This window comes from Armigeres subalbatus, unplaced genomic scaffold (genome assembly GCF_024139115.2).
Source record: "Armigeres subalbatus isolate Guangzhou_Male unplaced genomic scaffold, GZ_Asu_2 Contig937, whole genome shotgun sequence".
In the NCBI taxonomy this organism is placed as follows: domain Eukaryota; kingdom Metazoa; phylum Arthropoda; class Insecta; order Diptera; family Culicidae; genus Armigeres; species Armigeres subalbatus.
In genome coordinates this window covers 2,149,098-2,169,678 of record NW_026943741.1, presented here as the reverse complement: position 1 = coordinate 2,169,678, position 20,581 = coordinate 2,149,098, and the positions used below count along the sequence as shown (strand labels likewise).

At 44.8% G+C, this 20,581-nt stretch overlaps 1 protein-coding gene across 1 annotated transcript in view; it reads left to right on the top strand.

The window, feature by feature from the left end:
* Nucleotides 1-20,581, top strand: part of LOC134204850 (uncharacterized) — a gene marked incomplete at its 5' end in the record, with an annotated part of 62,653 nt that overhangs the window by 17,777 nt on the left and 24,295 nt on the right. Inside the window, one exon of the mRNA XM_062679652.1 lies at nt 4,735-5,244. Coding sequence (XP_062535636.1) covers nt 4,735-4,931 — 197 coding nt within the window. The remainder of the gene's footprint in view (nt 1-4,734; nt 5,245-20,581) is intronic.

The window sequence follows — 20,581 nt, the reverse complement described above, 5'->3', positions numbered from 1 at the left end:
TGTAAATTATTTCATATAAATAATAAGTTCAATAATAATTCATAATTGCATAATAAATTTCAGCTTTGGAGCTGTGTGAAATGGACACTGCTGTCAAAACTGTTTCTTTCGAGCCAGAAAAAATCCGTCGCAACATTCTCCAAAGAAACTATCTCTGAAGTGGGGAAGACTCGCCATGGATGAGCTAAAACGAAAGCTTGCACTGCTTGAGGAGCAGAACAAAGCATGGCGGACGCAACAGGAAGAAATTGAGAAGAGAATCCGGCTGGATTACGAGTGCAAATTAAAACAATTGAATGAGGATTACGAGATAGCGGCATCGGAAATCGATTTAAAATTTGGTGCACGTAGGGCAGCAATAATATCAAAATATTGCGGACAAAGGACCTGCGAAAAACCGGCGAACGAAGAAAAACAGCGAATTTCTTTCAGTGACAAAACAAAATCACTCCATGAATTCGATAGAAAATTTTGTTTTGGTGCCGCAGATTCCCTCCAAACTGCTACTCATCAAACACAAACGTACGTATCGCAAAAGAAAATTGAAATTAAACCGGTAGGTCAAGCGCTGAAAAGCCGTAGAGATGCAGCAACGATAACCGTGCGCCGTCCTGACCATCGAACGAGCTCGGATGAGTACATCAGTTCGTACACCGCCGCACAGAATAAGGGCAACAAAGAATTCGTTTACGCAGGAGCTAAGAACGATTTGGCGTACGATTCAAATCAAAGCTGTTTATTTGGCGTATTGAAGGAAAGTGTGAAAGAAATTGTAGATCGTTTTGGGAGAACAAAAACTTTTGATCCAGGCGGGACGGATAAGGGAATAGATTTCAAGTGAAGTTTAGAAATGCGCAATAGACCCGTTTTGCTAGTTTCACGGGTGGGAGTGTTGAGTGAAGTTTGATATTTTGTGAAACTGGCAACACAGGTTATTAAATTAATGTACATACCTCCATACAGAGGCAAAAGGATTTAATTAGAATAGTTTAGAGCGGCGACGGAGACTGTGGCTCGTAGATTGAAGTGAAACTAATTTGTAAGTTATCTCATATAAATAATAAGTTCAATAATAATTCATAATTGCATAATAAATTTCAGCTTTGGAGCTGTGTGAAATGGACACTGCTGTCAAAACTGTTTCTTTCGAGCCAGAAAAAATCCGTCGCAACAGATGGTCTAAACATTATTTACATCACCAGGGTTCGTAATGCTCACTCAATCTCAGGAGCACAGGACAAACAACGAAAACTGATTCACCCTGTGGTTGAAAACACTTGCTCTGATCTCTTCGAACAGAAAAATCGAAAACCTGTGGATTACATACAGCTACTTAGTTCAACGTCACTTTTGCTTACAACCCGATTAGGCTGCACTTTGAGTTTTTGATTGGCCATTCACATAGACGTTACGTGATACATATTCATGTAAATTGATCTCTAAATCACTGCCTAACAAAGAGTTCATAAATTTCTCTTTATCCAGTATTCGATTTTGTTAGAAAAGCATGCCGTTCTGAGCATAACATAGTCTTTATTAGATCAACGAAAAAATGAAATAAACTTAATTGCTTGCGCTGCGGATAGTAATAAATGAGGTAAATTCCTACACTTGTATGAAGTTTAACCATGTTACAAATTGATTCTGATCATTTTTGGCGAGATTTGATTTTTAAATCGTGCCTCGTTCGCCCTCGTGCGGTGTAGCAGCAATCTCGCCCATGCTGTATTCTTCTCTTCTACTAACTGCTCACATTCGCCATCATACCAGTCGTTTCTCTGATCCGTGGGCACCGTGCCAAGTGCAGCGGTTGCGGTGCTACCAATGACGGATTGCTGCGCCTAGCTGCTCTTCCGTTGGGAGTGCTACTTCCAGCTGCTGGGCATATTCTTGGGCTAGTCTACCGTCTTGTAGCCGCCAAATGTTAAGCCGCGGAGTCCGACTTCGACGCGTATGGTACACCGTCGAGAGTTTTGAGCGCAGGAATACTGCAACGAGGTAGTGGTCGGATTCAATATTCGCACTGCGATAAGTGCGGACGTTCGTGATGTCGGAGAAGAATTTTCCGTCGATTAGAACATTATCGATTTGGTTTTCCGTTTCTTGGTTAGGTGATCTCCATGTGGCCTTGTGGATATTTTGCGGGGAAAGAAGGTGCTTCGGACTACCATTCCACGGGAGACTGCGAAGTTTAAGCATCGTTGGCCGTTGTCATTCGATACGGTGTGCAGACTATCCGGTTCGATGACCGGTCTATACATTTCCTCCTTCCTACCTGTGTGTTCATGTCACCGATGACGATTTTGACGTTCCTCAGTGGGCATCCATCGTATGTCTGCTCTAGCTGTGCGTAGAACGCTTTTTCTCGTCGTCGAGTCTCCCTTCGTTTGCACGTTGATGATGCTATAGTTGAAGAAACGGCCTTTAATCCTCAGCTTGCACATCCTTCCGTTGATTGGCTGCCACCCAATCACACGATGGCGCATCTTACCCAGCAATATGAAGCCAGTTCCCAGCTCGATCGAGGTGCCACAGCCTTGGTCGAAAATAGCCGCTCGATGCCCATTTATCCACACTTTCTGTCCTGTCCAGCAGATTTCCTGCAGCACCACGATGTCGAAGTTGCGGGTATATAATTAATCGTAGATTATCTTGTCGTAACCTGCAAAACCTAGCGACTTGCAGTTCCATATTCCAAGCTTACAATCGTGATCTTTTATTCGTCTCCTGGGTCTTTGCCGTTTATATCGAGTCGTATTATCTCTTATATTGTTCGTAACTTTTGGTTTTCCATGCGGCTTATTGGGCCTGCACAAACCTCCTGTCTCGTCGGAGGGCCGTCGAGTCAGGGCTGTTTAGCCTCCCACCTCACACCAGGGCTTGGGCTTGTGCGCTTTGAGCGGCACGCGGTCGCTTTGGTAGGGCCTACTTGCAGATACATGCAGCTTTTTATGGGAATTTAACAGGGCCCACTGTCAAACCCCACCACATCCTAGGCAAGCCCCACAACTCGCAGATGGCCTGGCCAGATGATCACATTGGAGTTGCTGCAACCCAATCGAACTGAAGTATGCTACTAGGGTAGCACATCGTCCAGCATGCATGTGCTTCCGAAAAAGTTGAGAAGTTTTCAGTTCCACCAACCGAGTTTCCAATCTCTAACCCTTTTCGTCGATGTAATCGTTGCCGATTGTTCAGGTCCATATTCTTTCGCTGAAAATTTATTGTTGGTTTTCAGGGCCTGACACCAACCCCCCAAATTTCCGGAGGACAATTCCGGCTAAATTTCCGGTCTACCATGGTGCACAATCGCTACTATTTTCAGCTTCGAAAAGGCAAAAAAAGGAAAATGCAAACAGTTCAAAACAGGCTGATGCGACTGATCCTGGGATGCGACAGAATGACATCAGGCAGAATTACGATAGATATACTACAGTGAATGTCAATAGAGGAGCGAACAAACACGGTTGGAAATTTTCTCGACTTCCCTGGGCAGCCTTACTTTTATAGGTACAATCCAAATTGACACGTTTGCGTACGTTTGGCAGTTTTGTCATGGGAAAACTATCAAAACGTACGTAAACGTATCTATTTTGCCCAGCTCTTAAGTAAGCAAGCTGCCTATGATCGCATATTTGTAACAATCGACAAAAGTAGGTATGGAAAAAATTGGAATGATAAAAAAATCCAATTGTATTTCAAAAAATTTCTAAAAAATGACGAAAACACTTTTTGCAGCTGAAATATTTGGCAGCAATATTTGCATCATTTGATATATTTAAATGGAAGGAATAGTGAAGTGAAGTGAAGTAGCTCTTCACAAAGGTATCAGGAATGACGATCTGCGTTTTGTAACATCCGTGCTACATGTTCCTAACACAAGAAAAACTAATAGTTCTACCTAGAACATTTCGAGTTTTTCACCCGAAGCGGGTTACGCAATTCAGATAGCATAAATAGAACGCCTTCTACCCTCACGAGCAATGTCAGCGACATCATCGGTAACGTAAATACTTCTTTCTCCATTAAAAATAGATTTGTATCTTGTTATGCATATCAACTATTCTTCCACATTCAATCACTCTTCACTCTTGGTGACAGATTAAGAAACCCATCATGAGTTCTATTGAAATCATTCCAATTAGGTGAAATTGGAGCGGAAAAAGGATTTCACGAAGGATACCACCAAAACCGTGTCACTCCATATCTTTTGCCTCACACACTCGAAATGATATGCCTGAATAGGCAAAGAATTATGAGTTGAAGCTCTTTTTTTTTTTGAGGATGGCGACGTTGACGACGACTGCAGTCGTTTTGCTTCCCATTCATGACGCGTGGCTTATCTTGTCTCAGGCATATTCTGATGTTCTTGGCTGCAGATGCAGCTATAGATGGCGCTTTTCATGTCTATTCATTGGCCTGCCAGAACGACTGGCACATGGCAACTTCATTTACATTTCCTTCAATAGAATGTGGGATCATTTACTGGTAAAAGTTCAAGTGGGGAGCTTGCTTGAATTCGGAGTGAATGAACTTTTTTTTCGCTGTGATAACATTTGTGCTATATTTGTCCATTCGTATGCTCTCGTACGAACCCATTCAATGGTGATTTTAAGTATTTAATGTAATCATGTATCATATTAAGTCATCTTTCACTTTATTATAAATAGATTTTTGAAGCAATAATCACGATTAACTACTGACTTATTTATCTATTCCCTTTCCTTTTTACAGCACTGACCTGGTCCCAGTGCGAGGACTCGATCACCCTTCATGCCCTGCCGACGACACACTGCACCAACATGATCGAGGCCCCGTGCGCCGGCGGAATCTACCATACCGACATCAGCCCGTTCGACTTCCACGGGATCGAGGACGTCGGCGGTGAGGACTTCGACTACGCGATGGACTGTGGCGATTTCATATTTTAATCTAAACGACCGCACTCGTACGAAAGCACATTATAGTTCATACCCTTTCGCACATACAAAAAACCACACAGACAAACACATGCAAAAGTTAAACATATCCGAGTGTCCATGTAGGACCGAGGAATGATACGAGCGAATCGGAGGGATCGTTTTTTACTACAGAATATGACGCACGCAAACGAACATTAAAATTATACACACAACTACGGAGCCGTCGCAGGTCAAGCATGTGAACTTCGAATGGAATTCAGGCGGCTGAATAACGCCCGGATTAACCTCCACTGCATAACACAATCTTATTAATGTATATTAGGTAAGTAAATGAATCATTGAGAAGATTTTCCTTGGAAATGTTCGGGGTGAACAACCCATAAGGGGTGACATTTTGCTGGCCATCTTGGAACACAACACCACCTATTTGCGTAAAATGTAATAAACTGGTTCTTTGGTTGGATTAAAGATTTACTATTTTCTATATGCTCATTGCCATGTTTACCACAATGTGATATTTTTCTTTAATAAATGATATGAGTTTAGTATACGGCACGGCAAATGCTGGGTAAAGCGTACCATTGGTACTTCGCGTACCTGAAGGAATAAAATAGACCCCATCTCGCGGTCCTTAGCCTCTTACCCAGCAACTCCTATCCCTACCTCCCGCGGTGCTGGCCGGGATACGAGCAACCTTAGGGAAGATCGGGTAACCAACCCCGGTGGGAACTATGGTCGTATGCTGACAGGGAAGGGGGTTTGCTCCTCTCCGGAGGTGCAAATCTTATTGAGCGTCTGTTCTCCATGTCAGGATCGGCTCACAACAGCGTCTGTTCTCCATGTTAGGGGCGGCTGATCATCGTCCGAGTGCCAGCGAGGGACTCTAAGTGAAATTGTGCACCATGGTCCACCGGAAATAAGGAGGAATGGTCCTCCGGAAATTTAGGGGGTTTGGTGTCAGGCCCTGCAAGCCAGCCTTTAAAAATCATAAGCAACGAACAATCAACAAGAGAGTACGGACCGGAACCATCGGCGAAGACCACTGCGACGAAAAGGGACTAGCGATTGGAAACTCGGTTCGTGGAACCGATGTGCTCAAGGACCGTGGATTCGGCATCGTAGCGCTGCAGGAGGTTTGTTGGAAGGGATCAATGGTGCGAACGTTTAGAGGTAATCATACCATCTACCAGAGCTGCGGCAGCACACACGAGCTGGGAACAGCTTTCATAGTGATGGGCGACATGCAAAGGCGCGTAATCGGGTGGTGGCCGATCAACGAGAGAATGTGCAGGTTGAGGATCAAAGGCCGGTTCTTCAACTTCAGCATAATCAACGTCCATAGCCCACACTCCGGAAGCACTGATGATGATAAGGACGCATTCTACGCGCAGCTGGAACGTGAGTACGACAGCTGCCCAAGCCACGACGTCAAAATCATCATAGGAGATTTGAACGCTCAGGTTGGCCAAGAGGAGGAGTTTAGACCGACTATTGGAAAGTTCAGCGCTCACCGGCTGACGAACGAAAACGGCCTACGACTAATTGATTTCGCCGCCTCCAAGAATATGGCCATTCGCAGCACCTACTTCCAACACAGCCTCCCGTATCGGTACACCTGGAGATCGCCACTGCAGACAGAATCACAAATCGACCACGTTCTGATTGATGGACGGCACTTCTCCGACATTATCGACGTCAGGACATATCGTGGCGCTAACATCGACTCTGACCACTATCTGGTGATGGTTAAACTGCGCCCAAAACTATCCGTCATCAACAATGTTCGGTACCGACGACCGCCGCGGTACGACCTAGAGCGACTGAAGCAACCTGATGTCGCCACTGCATACGCGCAGCATCTCGAGGCATCGTTGCCGGAAGAGGGTGAGCTCGATGGGGCCCTTCTTGAGGACTGCTGGAATACAGTCAAAGCAGCCATTAACGACGCAGCGGAGAACAACGTGGGGTATATGGGACGAAGTCGACGAAACGATTGGTTCGACGAAGAATGCAGACAGATTCTGGAGGAGAAGGACGCAGCGCGGGCGGTCGCGCTTCAGCAAGGTATCCGGCAGAACGTGGAACGTTATAGACGAAAGCGGAAACAGCAGACCCGCCTTTTAAAGGAGAAGAAACGCCGCCTGGAAGAGGCGGAGTGCGAGGAGATGGAACAGCTGTGCCGTTCTCAAGAAACACGCAAGTTCTATCCGAAGCTCAACGCATCCCGCAAAGGCTTCGTGCCGCGAGCCGAAATGTGCCGGGATAAGGATGGGAGCATTTTGACGGACGAACGTGTGGTGATCGAAAGGTGGAAGCAGCACTACGAGGAACATCTGAATGGCGCTGAGAGTACAGGCAATGAAAGTCAAGGCAGCGGAGGAGATGACTACGTCAGTTCAGCGGACGATGGAAGCCAACCAGCCCCCACCTTGAGGGAAGTTAAGGATGCCATTCAACAGCTAAAGACCAATAAAGCAGCTGGTAAGGATGGTATCGGAGCTGAGCTCATCAAGTTGGGCCCGGAAAAGCTGGCCACTTGCCTGCACAAACTGATAGTCAGAATCTGGGAAAACGAACAGCTACCGGAGGAGTGGAAGGAAGGGTTATATGCCCCATCTACAAGAAAGGCGACAAACTGGAGTGTGAGAACTTTCGAGCGATCACCATCCTTAATGCCGCCTACAAAGTGATATCCCAGATCATCTTCCGTCGTCTGTCACCATTAGTGAACGAGTTCGTGGGAAGTTATCAAGCCGGCTTCGTTGACGGCCGCTCGACAACGGACCAGATCTTTACTGTACGGCAAATCCTTCAAAATGCCGTGAATACCAGGTCCCAACGCACCATCTGTTCGTTGATTTCAAGGCGGCATACGACAGTATAGACCGCGTAGAGCTATGGAAAATTATGGACGAGAACAGCTTCCTGGAAAGCTTACCAGACTGATCAAAGCAACGGTGGATGGTGTGCAAAACTGTGTGAAGATCTCGGGCGAACACTCCAGTTCGTTCGAATCGCACCGGGGACTAAGACAAGGTGATGGACTTTCGTGCCTGTTGTTCAACATTGCGCTAGAAGGTGTCATGCGGAGAGCCGGGTGTAACAACCGGGGTACGATTTTCAACAGATCCAGTCAATTTATTTGCTTCGCGGATGACATGGACATTGTCGGCCGAACATTTGCAAAGGTGGCAGAACTGTACACCCGCCTGAAACGTGAAGCAACAAAAGTTGGACTGGTGGTGAATGCGTCAAAGACAAAGTACATGCTTGTGGGTGGAACCGAGCGCGACAGGGTCCGCCTGGGAAGCAGTGTTACGATAGACGGGGATACCTTCGAGGTGGTCGAGGAATTCGTCTACCTCGGATCCTTGCTAACGGCTGACAACAACGTTAGTCGTGAATTACGACGGCGCATCATCTGTGGAAGTCGGGCCTACTACGGGCTCCAGAAGAAACTGCGGTCGAAAAAGATTCGCCACCGCACCAAATGTGTCATGTACAAGACGTTAATAAGACCGGTAGTCCTCTACGGACATGAAACATGGACAATGCTCGAGGAGGACTTGCAAGCACTCGGAGTATTCGAGAGACGGGTGCTTAGGACCATCTTTGGCGGTGTACAAGAAGACGGTGTGTGGCGGCGAAGAATGAACCATGAGCTCGCCCAGCTCTACGGCGAACCCAGTATCCAGAAGGTAGCTAAAGTCGGAAGGGTACGATGGGCAGGGCATGTTGCAAGAATGCCGGACAGCAACCCTGCAAAGATGGTGTTCGCTTCCGATCCGGCAGGTACGTGGGGCGTATCCGAGGATGGAGAGATGCGGCCTCGAACCGTGTATTGTGGCGTCAAATTGTTGATTCAGTGTTATCTGTATAGATGTAGACTAAATAAATGAAAAATGAATGAATGAGTTTAGTATACAAAGCTTACGAGCTTATTAATGCCGTGATCAAGGATCAAGGCGTCAGGGAAGTACGAAGGATAACGCAAATATCTGGTGATGTAAGAGTTAACAACCCATTCTTGTTATATCCTTCAATATTGTAAATAACAGGGTCGGCTTTTTAGGTGCCAAACCTACCCATACTATCCTTCCCCCATGATAGTGCTTTAGCTGCTGGGCCTTCAAGCACACCAAGGCTATTAATAAAATCTGCTCGGGCGACTACCCGATTGAAGACAATCGAAGGTGTGACCTCCTTAAGGATTAAAAGTGTAACAAGGACCAGCATAGTATTGGGAATAGATCCTGCCCGTGCATGTGAAATTGTTCTACCATGCGTCTCCATTCGATTATTTGTCTGAAAGCACGAAAATGAAGTCCTGCAGGCCAAAACCGTCCATAAGGGACATCCATAAATGATGTAACGCTTGGAGTGGGGTTGTCCGAAGTGTGTCATAACGGGAGTGTGGGTGGGGATAAAAACTGTCAATTTTTGCGTTACGTTATTAATGGATCTTCCCTAACTGCAATTCAGATGTCAGAAGGTTCTTCCAACAGTGCGAAAGTCTTACAGTAGATTTTGCCATCTACAACATCTTCCGCCTCTTCCGGTTCCTTCCGCTTCCGCGTTATGAAAGATAAAATGAGCACGATGAAAAAATAACATGGTCACGTATATCGATCCTTGATCTTAAACCTACAAGTAGAAAACCATCGTCTAAAGCTTCTGCTAGCTGAAAAGAAAAGCTAGAAGACTTTTCCCGCCCGGAGCCCGGTAGCCTGTTTATCTGAATCAACCCTTCCCACCGAACATAGCTCTAATTTCCTACCTCACTTATTCTCTTCAGTCTTCATCCACCCCCGCTGGTGTTAGACAGCCTAATCCTTCTGAAAACTTTGCTGTCCCCGTCTCTCTGGTGGGTAGAGTTCCCGCCACAGACCCCAACAATCCGTAACAAGGAGATGTTTCTTCGGAAAGAAAGTCTTCCGTACTCTATTTCAATTGCCAGGGTTTCATCCTACACCGCTGGAGGCGTTTTCGGGTTTCCAACACCCCCAAGAGCAGCCACACCAATACATCCCAGACCCCAACAGCTAGCAAAAAACTTGGCGAGCCACCCGTCAAATAGTCCCTTCATCTCCAACACACGCACCAACACTTCCAGCTTCCCAGCCTCCAACGTGCCACAAACGTGCAATACAACCAGCAACATCAATCCAAATAATGGCCCAGGCATTCGAGTCGTCTTAGGACCGGAAGCCATACTTCAACGGGAATCTTCGGATCGATCACGGCGCTTACGAGCGAATGAAGAAAACGAGTGCTGCACTTTTGGCAGTCGGAGCGCTGGAGGACCGCGAACCAAGACCCCACCGGAACAACCAGACCGATCTGTCCTCTCTGAAATGTCCGATCAAAGCCTGTCCATGTTTTTGGGCAGCAGGGACTATGTCCAAGGGCTTGACGATCCCTCCCCAGGCCATCTGCGAGTTGTGGGGCTTGCCTAGGATGTGGTGGGATTTGACAGTGGGCCTTGTTAAACCTCTATAAAAAGCTGCATGTATCCGCAATTAAGCCCCACCAAAGCGACCGTGTGCCGCTCAAAGCGCACAAGCCCAAGTCCTAGTGTTAGGTGGGACGCTAAACAGCCCTGACACGACGGCCCTCCGACGAGACAGGAGGTTTGCGCAGGCCCGATAAGCCGCCTAGAAAACCAATCATTACGAACAATATAAGAGATAATACGACTCGATTGCCGATTATCAAAGACCTAAGCGACGAATAAAGGATCACGATTGGAAACTTGGAATATGGAAATGCGAGTCGCTAGGTATTGCAGGTTGCGACTGGATGATCTACGATGAATTACATCCCCGCAACTTCTGCGTCGTGTTGCTGCAGGCGATTTGCTGGACAGGACAGAAAGTGTGGAAAAGCGGGCATCGAGCGGCTACCTTCTACCAAAGCTGTGGCACCACCAACGAGCTAGGAACCGGCTTCATAGTGCTGGGTAATATGCGCCAACGCGTGATTTGGTGGCAGCCAATCAACGCAAGGATGTGCAAGCTGAGGATTAAAGGCCGTTTCTTCAACTATAGCATCATCAACGTGCACTGCCCACACGAAGGGAGACCCGACGACGAGAAAGAAGCGTTCTACGCACAGCTGGAGCAGACATACGATGGATGCCCACTGCGGGACGTTAAAATCGTCATCGGTGACATGAACGCACAGGTAGGAAGGGAGGAAATGTATAGACCGGTCATCGGACCGGATAGTCTGCACAACGTATCGAATGACAACGGCCAACGATGCATAAACTTCGCAGCCTCCCGCGGAATGGTAGTCCGAAGCACCTTCTTTCCCCGCAAGAATATCCACAAGGCCACATGGAGATCACCTAACCAAGAAACGGAAAACCAAATCGACCACGTTCTAATCGACAGAAAATTCTTCTCCGACGTAACGAACGTCCGCACTTACCGCAGTGCGAATATTGAATCCGACCACTACCTCGTTGGAGTATGTCTGCGCTCAAAACTCTCGACGGTGTACAACATGCGTCGAAGTCGGAGCCGCGGCTTAATATTGGGCGGCTACAAGGCGGTAGACTAGCTCAAGGATACGCGCAGCAGCTGGAAGTGGATCTTCCAACAGAAGAGCAGTTAGGCGCAGCTTCTTTTGAATATGGCTGAAGAGATATTCGATCCGCCATTGGTAGCACCGCAACCGCTGCACTTGGCATGGTGCCCCGGATCAGAGAAACGACTGGTATGTCGGCGAATGTGAGCAGTTAGTGGAGAGAAGAATGCAGCATGGGCGAGATTGCTGCAACACTGCACGAGGGCGAACGAGGCACGATATAAACAGGCGCGGAACAGACAAAACTCGATTTTCCGGAGGAAAAGCGCCAGCAGGAAGACCGAGACCGTGAAGAAACGGAGCAACTGTACCGCGCTAATAACAAACGGAAGCTCTAAGAGACGTTGAACCGTTCACGTAAGGGCCACGTGCCACCGCCTGATATATGTCAGGAAATAACCGGGAACCTTCTTACGAACGAGCGTGAGGTGATCCAAAGGTGGCGGCAGCACTACGAAGAACACCTGAATGGCGATGTGGCAGACGAAGATGGCGGTATGGTGATGGATCTGGGAGAACGCGCGCAGGACATAATTCTACCGGCTCCGGATCTCCAGGAAATCCACGAGGAGATTGGCCGGCTGAAGAACAACAAAGCCCCTGGGGTTGACCAACTACCAGGAGAGCTATTTAAACACGGTGGTGAGGCACTGGCTAGAGCGCTGCACTGGGTCATTACCAAGATTTGGGAGGAGGAAGTTTTGCCGCAGGAGTGGATGGAAGGTGTCGTGTGCGATAAGCTTGATTGTAGCAACTACCGCGCAATCACATTGCTGAACGCCGCCTACAAGGTACTCTCCCAAATTTTATGCCGTCGACTAGCACCTACTGCAAGGGAGTTCGTGGGGCAGTACCAGGCGGGTTTTATGGGCGAACGCTCCACCACGGATCAGTTGTTCGCCATTCGCCAAGTACTGCAGAAATGCCGCGAATACAACTTGCCCACACATCATCTATTCATCGACTTCAAAGCCGCATATAATACAATCGATCGAGACCAGCTATGGCAGCTAATGCACGAACACGGATTTCCGGATAAACTGACACGGTTGATCAAAGCGACGATGGACCGGGTGATGTGCGTAGTTCGAGTTTCAGGGGCATTCTCGAGTCCCTTTGAAACCCGTAGAGGGTTACGGCAAGGTGATGGTATTTCGTGTCTGCTATTCAACATCGCTTTGGAAGGGTAATACGAAGAGCAGAGATTAACACGAGTGGTACAATTTTCACGAAGTCCGTCCAGTTATTTGGTTTCGCTGACGACATTGATATCATGGCACGTAACTTTGAGAGGATGGAGGAAGCCCATAGGCGTAACTAGAGTCTCGGTCTAGGGGGGGCCATGGCACCAGCTGTGCGCATGGATTGCAATAGAAATTGTTTGACTAAGTTTATCGCTCATTCGTCCTAGAAGTAACATAAAAAAAATCGCGAATAATACAATTGATTTCCAATGATGCTGTGATTGCTTCAAAACGCTGTGTCAACTTGTCTTCTCCATGTTACTAAATGTGGATAAGTGTGTAATCTAAGATTCAAGAATCTTCTTCGAATTATCTATAAATGAAATTCGATATGAGTATATTTCTGAAAGTTTTCAAGCATTTCCATGATTACTTAATGCATAGAGATCTCGATTTTTTTGAAACTTGAAATTTTTGAAACTCTTTAGATGTGGAATAAATTCTACGAAATTTTGTCAAAATCAATATAAGTATTCATGCAATTCCAAAATGTATGCTATGTGCTGAAATTGTTAAGTACCGATGAACACAAATTTGGAATCCTAAAGTGTTTTTATGAGTCATAAATTCCATGAGCCATAAAACTATGAGTCATAAATTAAATTCCAGAATACCATAGGGTTTTTGTAGTTACTGACGTTAGGAAGAGGCTTTATTATGGTTTTCTGAATAGGTGAGAGATTTCTCTGCAAAAATCAAAGAGACTTGAGAAGCGAACTGAATTGTGCTGCAAAAGAAATGTTTTCTGATACGAACTGGTTTCTAAATCTTTTTTTTTATCCTAAGAAACAAATTCTAACTAAAGCAGGCACAAAAGAGTTTTCCGATGATCCTTATGAAATCGCCAAAAAATTAAATGGAACAAGATCTTTTGAGGATTATAAAAATATTTCTTTAATGCAATCTCTGTTGTGAGTGCGAAGGTTGCCTAAGTTTTGTCCCAAAACTTTCAATGCGTTGTTGATTTTTCTGTCATTGTAACAAAGATTCTTAAGTTTTATAATTTTATATCTTTCTGTGCCAGAATTATATGGCGAGAGCAAAAAGCTCCATAGGAATTTGATCAACTGTTTTCCGGCATACCTTGCGATTAACTCGAAGATTTTCGAAAGAATGGTCGTTCGAAATTTCATTGACCGGATTTGTGTACATGTGCTCATTTTGGTGTAGTTGCTTCAGTCTTTTTTGAAGCGGATGGTAGTTTAATAGAACAGAAATATTTATATCTTAATAAAATTATGTTTTTATGTTTCTGCGACCAGGATACTAGTCAAACAAATGCAGAACAAATTTATTATTTTAAGCTAGCAACTGAATTAGAAGCGGCATTGATTTTAGCTTAAAAATCGAGAAAATGTTCCTGGGGTCCAACTTAAATATTTCGATGCTTTGCTGAAGAAATGGTCATAGATGTGATAACGCAACAAAAATATGTTTATAGAATTCATAATCAAAATTAAGAAATATGTGGGAAATATGTAAATGAAATAAAAACTGACTAAGTTGGAATTACTTTTCAAAATTTTCTGGGGTTGCCACAAGTAGGTCTGGAGGGGGCCTGTTTCAACCCCAATATTTTTCGGCCCGGGAAAACGGAAGCGAGAAAATGACGGGAAATTTGAGCCGACTCCGAAGAGATTATCTCAGTTACGCCGTGGTACAGACAACTCCGCTCCATCAACCTCTTCTGCCCCCTCGAGCGACAGCGATATATTCTGGTTATACCTGTCCGACATTTCATCTGATACCCCTGATGAGTGTGTTGCGGAACTAGTTCATCAAAGAGTAGAAGCTGTTGATTTGAAAGCCATAAAACTGGTGCCCTGCGGGAAAGATGTCCGATCATTGAGTTTCGTGTCTTTCAAAATTGGGATGCCATCACAATTCACACAAAGCCATGCTACCATCTACATGGCCTTCTGGAATTTCTTTCCGTGAGTTCGAAGAAAGAAACGCTACACGTAAGGCTTTTGAAACCGCCTCCAATCCAGATTGGAGAGCGTCCTGAACATCCAGATGGAAACGACAACCACAGAGCCGAATTCCTCCGTGACGCAGTTTAACGGAATCGTCGCCGACTACACTAATAAGGCCACTAACTTCGAACGGTAATCAACTGAATTCCATGACACTGTATTATCAGAATGTAAAAGGGCTGCGTACCAAAACCAACGAATTGTATCTTAAGTTGTCCAGCTGTGACTATGATATAATAGTCCTCACCGAAACATGGCTTCACCCTGACATTTCCATTTCCGAATTTGCATTTAATTACTCTGTTTTTCGCTGTGATCGCAACGCAGCTACAAGTAATTTAACTCGCGGCGGCGGAGTACTTATTGCAGTGAAGGAAACGTTAAAATGCACATTCGTTAAACTAATCGACAGTGACCATCTTGAACAAGTTGCCGCACGCATCAAACCCTCCTCATCGATCTTCGTCTGTGGTATTTATCTCCGACCAAATTCCAGTCCGGCTCTTTATTTATCTCACTCAGCGACCGTATCACAGATTTGCAATCAAGCCCAGGATTCCGACATAATTGTCACCGTAGGTGATTACAATCTTCCTGAGTTGACGTGGTCATTCGACGAAGACATAAGTACTTTACTTCCAATTAACGCCTCATCGGAGCAAGAGATTGCCCTTGTCGAATCGATGGTTGCCTCTGGATTGCATCAGATCAACTCCCTGCATAATTCAAATGGCCGTATTCTTGACCTGGCATTCGTTAACGAGCCCAACATAATTGAATTTCTTGAACCACCTACTTCCCTACTTCGTATCGACAACCATCATAAACCGTTTGTTCTTCGGATCAGTGTGAATGACAACAACAGAAATACCGATGTTCCGAATCACGACGACGGATTTGACTTCCGACCTTCCGAAACCTATGACAAACTATATTGTATCTTAAACGAGTACGTCCCGCGGAGACGAAAGCCAAGGCCCTTCAAACAACCCTGGTAGACATCAAAGCTGCAACATCTCCGGAACGCACTACGGAAATCTCGCAAACGCTTCTTTCGCACCCGATTTGCAGCCAACTGGAACAGCCTCCGCTCAATAGAATCAAGCTACACCGAACGTCAAGAAGCCGTATTCCGTGACTATGTCGCTCGCCTGGAAGAAACTGCTAAACACAATCCGTCCTCGTTTTGGTCGTTCATACGCAATCGTAGGCAATCAAATGCCATTCCTACCAACTTGACGTTCAAACAGCTGATACACCGGATGATTCTGCAAACCTTTTTCGTCGATTTTTTGATGGAGTGCATAGTTCTTCTTCGCCGATTTTCGCTCCCGAAACTCTACGAAACGTTCTTCCTTTCGATGTTAACCTACCACCTTTAGTCGTTTCGCAAAACGATGTCCTCGCAATATTGAAGAAATTAGACATTTCAAAAGGACCTGGTACGGATAGGCTATCGCCGATGTTCATCAAGGAGTGCGCTGTGTCATTGCAGGCACCGTTGGCAGTGATCTTCAATAAGTCACTGCTCCTTGAACTATGGAAAACAGCCGCCATCACTCCGATATTTAAATCGGGTGACAAACACGAAGTCGAAAACTACCGAGGTATATCTATTTTATGCTGTTGGGAAAAGTCTTCGAAGAGCTTATCCATAACGTATTGTACGCCGCATCCCAGCCACTGCTATCCGATTTTCAACACGGTTTTGTGAAGAAGCGATCGACCACATCGAACCTAATGTCGTATGTGAATTATATTTCGAAAGAGATCGAGGCTCGACATCGAATAGATGCAATAAATTTCGACTTCTCTAAGACCTTCGACAAAGTACCCCACGAGATCACTATCCAGAAATTGAAATATCTGGTTTTCCTGACTGGCTAACGCAATGGCTGCACTCATATTTAAGTGGAAGAAAGGCCTTCGTCAGATTGAATAGCTCTCGTTCACGCGCGTTTACCATTACGTCCGGTGTCCCGCAAGGAAGTGTACTTGGACCTTTAATCTTTGTACTGTTTATAAACGACCTATGTAGTCGGCTAAAATCGGGCCAGTTACTGTATGCTGACGACCTAAAAATATTTAAAGTAATCTCATCGCATCTCGATTGTTGTGCGCTTCAAGCCGATATAGACGAACTCCAACTGTGGTGTTCGGAAAATGGAATGGCTCTCAACATAAGCAAATGCAAAGCTATATCGTTTTCTCGCCGAAATACACGTATCGAAAATGGGTATACGATAGGTTCCACTCGAATTAGAACGTGTAGATTTGATCCGCGATTTGGGGTGACCATTGATACCAAGCTTCGTTTTAATGAGCACATCAGCATGACTACCGCGAAAGCATTTGCTGCATTGGGTTTCATTCGTCGAAATACAAAGGACTTCACGGACATCTAATCACTTAAAGCACTGTACTGTTCAACGGTGCGAAGTATCTTGGAGTATGCAGTATGTGTGGTCCCCATATCACGTGACACAATCTATCAGGATTGAAAAGGTTCAACGATGTTTCATCAGATACGCCTCCGTCGGCTTCCCTGGAATGATCCTGTAAACCTCCCGGACTATTCCAGCCGCTGTAAACTTATAGGCCTGGAGACACTTGGGCTTCGTCGGACTAATCTGCAAAAGGCTGTTTGTTTTGATATTTTAAAAATGTCGTGCAGTGTCCATATTTATTGCAAAACGTTACGTTTTACGCTCCTTCTCGGCATCTGCGTGAACGCGATCTTATTATGATTCAGCGTCACAGGAAGTCATATGGTTTTAACAACCCTCTGGAAAACTGTTTTCGGTCGTTTAATAGTGCAAGTGCTGTTTTGATTTTAATTTGTCTAAACTAGATTTTAAGAATAGAATAAGAAATATTAGATAAGAAGCTGTCTGAGGAGTTTTTATAATTCAAGACGAAGAAATAAATAAATAAATAGCTGTTGGGAGAACCATCCATCGTTCACACCGCGAAAATCGGACGACTGCGATGGGCCGGGCACGTAGCCAGAATGTCGGACAGTAACCCGGTGAAAATGGTTCTCGACAAAGATCCGACGGGCACAAGAAGGCGAGGTGCGCAGCGGGCAAGGTGGATCGATCAGGTGGAAGATGACTTGCGGACCCTCCGTAGACTGCGTGGTTGGCGACGTGTAGCCATGGACCGAGCCGAATGGAGAAGACTCTTATATACCGCACAGGCCACTTCGGCCTTAGTCTGAATAAATAAATAATAATCGGTTTTCCGTACTGAGGATCAAGCTTACAAACGAATTCAAGCTCTTATGAAAAAAAATACGCAAACCCGAGCAGGAGAAATTGGCTCAACAATACATAATTCTGTTATTGATACCATAAACTGCTTTGAACTAGTCCTGCATAAGAGGTAAAATACCAAAGGAATAATAACAAAAACTAATATGCACAATACTTAAGCCATAACAAACTCAGTTAGTAAATTGAATTTAAATACCAAATGCATAACCAATTATTGTTCGTTTGGTATTGAAATACCTAAGCAAGTATTCTGCATATAAGTTTTTGGTATTATTTTTTGGTATTTTACCTCTTATGCAAGGCCAATTACCAATACCAATTTTTGTTATCGAAGTCGTCGCTCTTGCTCGGGAATAAACCCAAAATTGCCATTTAAAAGCGAGTGTCCGGAATTTGAGTCAAAAAGGTAATTCCCATTTAACCGTGATAAACATCTACCTGATGTTATCCCGGGAATTAAAAAATAAGGTCATTGTCAGTTATTCCTCAACTTCACTACATTTTCTGGGTAATATGTACGCCCATTATCCAGCCTGGACAGCAGACCTTCGAGGCAGCACACTTGGCAACCTCAACGATGGAGATCCCATCTTTTTAAACGGTTACTCTGCAACCTCTATCGATGTCACTGAGGTAAGTAGGTGATTCCCCTAATACTGGAGTGGCCCCATTTGAACGGAAGTAATCACTTTCCCTTAAGAAGACTCCAAAAGTGGTCGAAACGTCATAATCAAAACAAAATCAACGTTTTAATGCCGCGACTGCATAGTCGAATCGTAGCAAAAACAATCACCTCCACTAAACAATACTGGTATGGGAAGATCCATTAATTACGTAACACAAAAATAGGCCATTTTCAAACCCCCCTTTCCCCCATGTTACACTTTTTGTATGAATCATTGAAAATTCTTGTATGGATTGTCAAACTTTGATTAGCCCCCCTCTCCCTCCTGAGCGTACGTTATTTATGGATGCTCTCTATCGGCGCACGCCTCTCCCCCGCTAGCCCAGATGGCGCTTTTCCCAAGTTCTCTCATGCTATCCTAGACGCAGCTCTCTTAACACCACTAACCAGGAGGCGCCATGACTTCCGATGGTGGTATGAGGAGGAACGACCAGCCGGTAAAGCCAGGATAAAAGCCATCTGAACTCCTCCGAACTTTTGGAAGTAGGACTACGTTTGTTTTTTTTTCTATATTGGGTACTACACACTTTACGATTGCGAAAATTGGAGACCGTCACGCAAATATTATAGACTTTGAACTTTAATATCTCAACCGTTTCTCAATGGATTTCCATTTTTTTTGGACCATACGATCAAGGATGAATCAATGCTTCTTTGTATTTAATTGAAAATACTGTTTTTTTTCTATTTATTATCGATAATTGATATAAAGTTTAGAAATAGGTAAACCAATCAATCACGTACATGAATCACAAACACAGACATCATAATCAAGCAACTTGCAGGTTTGAATCTATTCCTCAGTTTGAAATAGATTTCACGCAGAGCGGACGCATCGGAGCGGATGCATCAAAGCGATCGCAGTGGAGCGGAAGCAGATGAGCGAACACAGCAGCACGGATGCGCTGGTAACATTTTCAACGAAAAAGCATCGCATTGGCGGTGGTCGTTGACGTGTTGCTGCAGATCATTCAACCTCAACGAACCGTTTTTTGAAGAAAGGGTTAACTACAAAAATAGCACTAGCACTAGATATCCATTCGAACCAACTTATTGTATTATTTCCCTCAAACGCGCACTTGCGATTTTGCTACTGAAGCACAACTTTTAGTCATCGCCAAATGATTAAGTTTTGCACTTTCGGATCTCGGATCAACTCTCGGACCGGAAAGAATCGATTTCATTTATAATAACTAATAGAAACAATACCAAAGTATCTTGCCAGAAAGTTCACTTTCCGCCGAAGACAGCCAAATCGATGAAAACGCCACCTTAGTGGACATCCATAAATTACGTAACGTTTGGAGGGGGAGGGGGGTTGCCCGAAGTGTGACAACTCATACAAAATTTTCAGATGATTCATACAAAAAGTGTAACATAGGTTGGAAGGGATTGAAAATGCTCAATTTTTGCGTTGCGTTATTAATGGATCTTCCCTTAGTGAACATTATTTACAGTAACCACCCATCGGCGACCGTCGCTCGGATCAAAAAATACCAAGCGATAATGTTTTGTAATTGAAGAAACTTCGATTTGGGTCAAATTTCTGATGCTACAAGAAAGCTACTCAATACCTAATACGCATTCTGAATAACTAAGAGTGAAATCAGTAGTGATTCAGTTTCATTCTAAATTTTCGACCACTATTCTAGTTTGAATCTGGAGCAAAATAGAACAAACTCGCTGGTTTCCCCAGCAGTGTTCCATTCATGTTTTTCAAATTTTCAATTTAATGAAATCATTATGTTGCTGCCAAGAAAGGCGCCGTAACTGCAAAGTGAATTGATCCGTAGATAAAATGACACGTTCATACACCCAAAACAATTGAAAAATATTTCGTGATTCATTCGTGGTTCAAATCTGCAGAAAATAGAACGGAGCGTTATAC